Source organism: Trypanosoma theileri (assembly GCF_002087225.1).
Source record: "Trypanosoma theileri isolate Edinburgh chromosome Unknown TM35_Tth_39_V1, whole genome shotgun sequence".
Classification (NCBI taxonomy): domain Eukaryota; phylum Euglenozoa; class Kinetoplastea; order Trypanosomatida; family Trypanosomatidae; genus Trypanosoma; species Trypanosoma theileri.
Genome location: NW_021639881.1, coordinates 76,199 through 81,169, shown reverse-complemented (window position 1 = coordinate 81,169; position 4,971 = coordinate 76,199). Strand labels below are relative to the sequence as shown.

At 38.2% G+C, this 4,971-nt stretch overlaps 1 protein-coding gene across 1 annotated transcript; it reads left to right on the top strand.

The window, feature by feature from the left end:
* Positions 1-4,533: 4,533 nt before the first annotated feature.
* On the top strand, positions 4,534-4,932 carry TM35_000391320 (uncharacterized protein; the record flags this gene model as incomplete). The annotated part of the gene is made up of 1 exon (XM_029029648.1): positions 4,534-4,932. The coding sequence occupies one exon, from the start codon at positions 4,534-4,536 to the stop codon at positions 4,930-4,932; it is 399 nt and encodes a 132-aa protein (XP_028879024.1).
* Between the last annotated feature and the right edge of the window lie 39 nt (positions 4,933-4,971).

The window sequence follows — 4,971 nt, the reverse complement described above, 5'->3', positions numbered from 1 at the left end:
TTATTCCGTTTTTGCTCTTTTGATGTTGTGTTTCAGACGATGGTAGGGAATTTAGCTCCCCCGTAGTGGAGGAGAAAACCCTTGGTTGTTCATTAGTTTCGTCGTTTGACGTAATATAGTTCTCCTCGGCATTTCTCTTGTAATCGTCCTGTTGACTTTTACTCTTTGCCTTCTGAGAATCATTTTCCTTTCGTATTCCTTGTATCGGTTCTGAGGTTTTAGGCTCGGTAGCGGCCCAAGTGCTGAACTGTGGGTCGCTATATGCGTGCGTTATACCTACATTTGTACAAAGAAGTACGAAGGCAATTGTGAGTATTAACCACCTGTATCTCATATCTCCTTGTGGTGAGTGTAAGGTGGAAGGTCTCTATCCTATTCGGAGATAAAAATTAAGAAAAAAAAAAGAGAGGAGAAGAGAGTTTTTTTTGTCTTTCATTTGGTTTGTTTGCATAGCACTTTGTTAACATATATGTCTTTCGTGTCCGCTTTTGTTATAATATCTTGAAAATTAGATAGGACAAGAACAGTGGCGTATCTTCAATACACTCGGCAAGCAAAGACATGCTGGACTTGTTAATTGAGTTATGATTATGCTACTTGGAGTAGTAGCATCAAGAAATCCCTTTGTATTTTGTGATCACATACAATTCATTTTGGCTCCACCCATACCTTAAATGGTGTGTTTTATTTGGTAGATTGGAGTTTTAATGTGTTTTTGTGATTTGATAATACCAACCCAATTAATAAACATAAGAATCACTTACTGAACGGGTTATCATTGGTTTTAGTCTACGATATTGGTCAGAGTTTTGTTTTCGTTTTTTTTTTTTTGAGCTTCCAAAACAGGAGGTCCGCTAGAGGCATAGTAACCAAGTGAGTCGTAACAGTGAATGAGAAACCCAAAGGAAGAAGAGATTAGTATTCATGTGTGACGTTTAACAGATTTAATTTAATCATGATATTGCACATTTCCACAAGTAAAAATAGGTAACTGAATTGTAAGATGATTCCAGGGGTTCTATGTGCCATCGAAGTTCTTTTTTAAAATAACAATAACAGCAACAAGAAATCAAACTCAATTGTGTCATGTCCTTTTTTTCTTATTGTCTCTTACAAAAAAATAATTCTTCTTAGTTTACTGTTTTCATTCTTTTATGCATACCCTTGGTTTACCTGTCGAAGATATCTCGAAACGGATCTTCCAATGCCATCACGTTTCTTAGCGTACGTGAAATTGTTGCTCTTTATTATTATTATTATCATTATTATTATTTAGTTTGCCAAAGTTCGTCAGGAAAATTCGCGTGGGGGGGAACGTTTAAAGCCTAGAAACGGGGAAATATAGAAGAGTGTCCTGTTGATTTTAGGAACCCTGCGCACTCAGCAGTATAAAGAACCAAATTGCATCAAGGATCAACTTTATTTTTATATCACTATTTATTCCAAGTGGAAAAAAAAACTATATATACACACATGCGTGTATTCTCATATGCCCCATTATACCGAATGGGGAAATCCCGTCCCCACGGACTCCTCTCTTCATACTTTAGAATTCCCCTACACTCGCAGGTAGGATTCCTTTCTTTTTTGTTTTATTAACATCGAGTTCAACCATTTTAATAATATTCTCCAGCCGTACAATTAGTCTTCATCCTAAGACATTATCCTACGCAGCACCCGAAGCCCAAAAAACAAGCAATGACAAACCCCTCGCGTTGAGCTCTGGAATCAAAAACCAACACGAAAGGTAAATTGGTGTACTCCAATGGAAATACTAAAAAAAACATAGTTTAAGAAAAAAAAATTAAATCTGTCCGTTTTACAATAATAACCTAGGCTTTAGTACTTACTAAGGCGCAACACATCGTGTGTGGTGGAATATGTTAGAGTCTGAGTTGCAGAAAGAATCACCGAAATAGAAGGAATCTGTTAGTTTATTTTTTTTTTTTTTTCTATGGCGTACCCCACCACTATGAAAACCAATAGGAGCAAACTTCCACAGTGTTAAGAACCCCCTTGGCAAGAAAAATAAGAAACTTACAAGTTCCTATTCGTTTCAAAAGTTGCCAAAGAACCAATTCATTAATTAAGAAGAGAATCAAAAGGGAGACCCCAAATTCCTTTGCCTTTTCTTTTGAAGTCCTATTCGCCACACACACCCCTCCCCAAAATAAAAATAAAAAAACTTCCATTTTTCTGAGAGAAAAAATAATGCAATACATCTAATAGTTTGTGTTTAAATCCGTAATGTAACACCTAGAACACACCCACTTTAAGGAATACAATCACAGCTCATCTTTGATACCCCAGTAAAAACAGAGAACAAAATTAATCTATAGAGTAGCCCAAAAGATCCCTAGTATATAAAATTGTGGATTTAAATACAAAACATTCGTCAATTCTAATTTTCACGATATACTACCTTTCGTGCCAAAGTATTATAGTAGTTACTTTAATGTAAAATACTAAATTCAACGTCCCTTTACACCTCTTTGTGCAGTTTCCGAGGAACTGTAAACAACTCCTGATGTTAAATGTTGATATCGGAACAATGGTAACAAAGAACAGAGCTTTGGTACGTATTCTGGGTACTAAACAAATAATATTATCATTTTTATTTTTTTACTCGCCTACACACAAATGTCGTAACACGAATAATAATAATAATAATAATAATAATAATAATAAAGAGGAGAATGCACACAATATTTTCTTCTTCTCTTAAAACTTCTCATTCAGTACAAGAGGAAACCAAGAAAACATATAATAAATGTTTCCGCGTTTACCACAAACCCACGTTTCACCTATAGACCGTTAATAAATTCATTGCCCCACTTTCTTTAGAGTTACAAATATTAAAAAAAAAAAAAAACTTCCCGAAGAAGAAAGCAAAATAGACCAGGAAATCTTCATTTCCTTTCCCTGTCAAGCCCTGTATTCTGCTAGTGGTTACTTGGGTTCGACGAAAAAAGAGGAAAAAAATCAGTGTAAAGCAAGAAAGAAAGAGTGTATGAGCGGAGCTCTAAAATATTTTTCTTACAGGCACTCAAAAAACAACAAAAAAAAAAACCTCGATGAAATAATGAAACCGATCGTTCTTTTGAAGCCACCGACCAAACCCACAAGTCCTTCACTCGTTCCATATAAAGAAGCATCACCCCTCAGTCAAGAGACACATCGCAGCACCACACTTCATCAAATCCAAAGGGGTTACCACTGTTATGAAAAAAAAAACCATAAATATGCTCACCAGCACAGCATCTCAAAACAAAATTAAAAAACAATTATAAATAAAACCTTTAAAAGAAGTGTTTCACTCAAGAAAGACGTCATTAAAAAAAAAAAAAAAAAAAAAAAAAAACCATCTCTCCAAAAGAGTGATAGTCGTATATCGCAAGTTTGGATCAAAATAATCATTATTTCGTTTGTGCTTCACACCTTCTTTCCCATTAACTGCTGAGAAACCCAACTCTCATTGACTCCAAGGGCCCCAGTTTTTTTCATACTCACATGTTACAAATACAGGTGATTATTTCATCCGTTATCTCTATTGCTGCAGCAATGAGAGATAGGAAAACAATTCGACCCTCTTCTGAAAGAACAATAAAAAAGAAACGCGCGTATTATCGGCCGCAATGTACAAATAATAGCGATGATAGCAAACAATATTAATAATAATAATAATAATAATAATAATAAAGAAGAAGAAGAAGAATAAGAAGAATAAGAATAGAAACGACCACAGATTTATCTCATTTGTCTTTACAGGGCAAAATATGAATTGCTCATCCCGTTGTAACAATTGCAAATTACTCCTTCCCGCTCCATATTCTCTTACGGGGACAAAGGACACCGTGTGATTGGTTAATTATTCTTCTGGATGTTTTTGTAAGCTGCAACACATCAAATTTGAATTCCACCACTCTCGGAAACCAAATCTCCGACAAACACTCGTGAAAACATAAAAATCCTCGAAGAAGATAGAATGAAAATAACTTTGCTTTTTCCTCCTTAGCTTGATGATCCACGTACGAAAAAAACCGAAAAAAAAAAGGAGAAACAAAAAGGAAGAGAAAAACTAAACAGGCATTAAAAGCATTACTAAAGGAATAGCACGCCATGTAATTGTTGTCTACTCTTTTAAAAAGAGCAAAGGATCCTGAGAAAGCAGAAAGTTGGAATGGCAACGTTGTGCCCAGTAGCGGAAAAATCTAGTGGTGAGGATAGGCCTTGCGCCAAAAATCTTGAAAACAATAAGGAAACAATAGAAATTCAGAAAGACAACATCCAACAAGGTTGTTCGAGGGACGATTACTCAAATTATCATCGCCCGATTCGGTTGCCAACCGTTCTGAGGCCAGGAGCCAAAAAAAAAAAAAAAAAAACCCAAACAAAGAAAAACATCAAAATACCCATCTCCAACTGGCCAAACGAGGCGGCACAGCGAACAAAACACCCCAGAACCACCTCGCGGATACAAATCTTTGCGCCCCAAGAACCCGCGGCGCGCACCCACCCCGCCCCGTCCCACTGATGCCGGAACCGGAAACGGTGGAAAACCCCACCCAACCCCCGCAGAGAAAGCACTGGCGGAACTCGACCCCACCACCCCGAACGAAAAACGTTGAGGCGGGCGCGGGGTCTCGACCAAGGACTGGGGAAGGGTTTCCGGGAAAAGAAAAAGAACCTCGCGCGCCGGCGCCGCCCCCAGGGCCCAAGCACCGCAACAAACCACCCCCACCGGCTGCCGAAGCCGCCGCCCGGCTGAACCACCCGAAAAAAAACCAAAAACCAACACCACAGGGGAAAAAAAGCTTGAAAACGCCGGGATGCCCGTTGGGGAGGGGTGTGGGCGGGGTTGTGGTTCCGACGCGGCCGGAACGGGAACGCGCTGGGCAAAGCCCACCCCATCGATGGAGGCTTGTCCTCTAAGAATTCTCCTTCTCTTTTTTTTTTTTTTTTTTTTTTTTT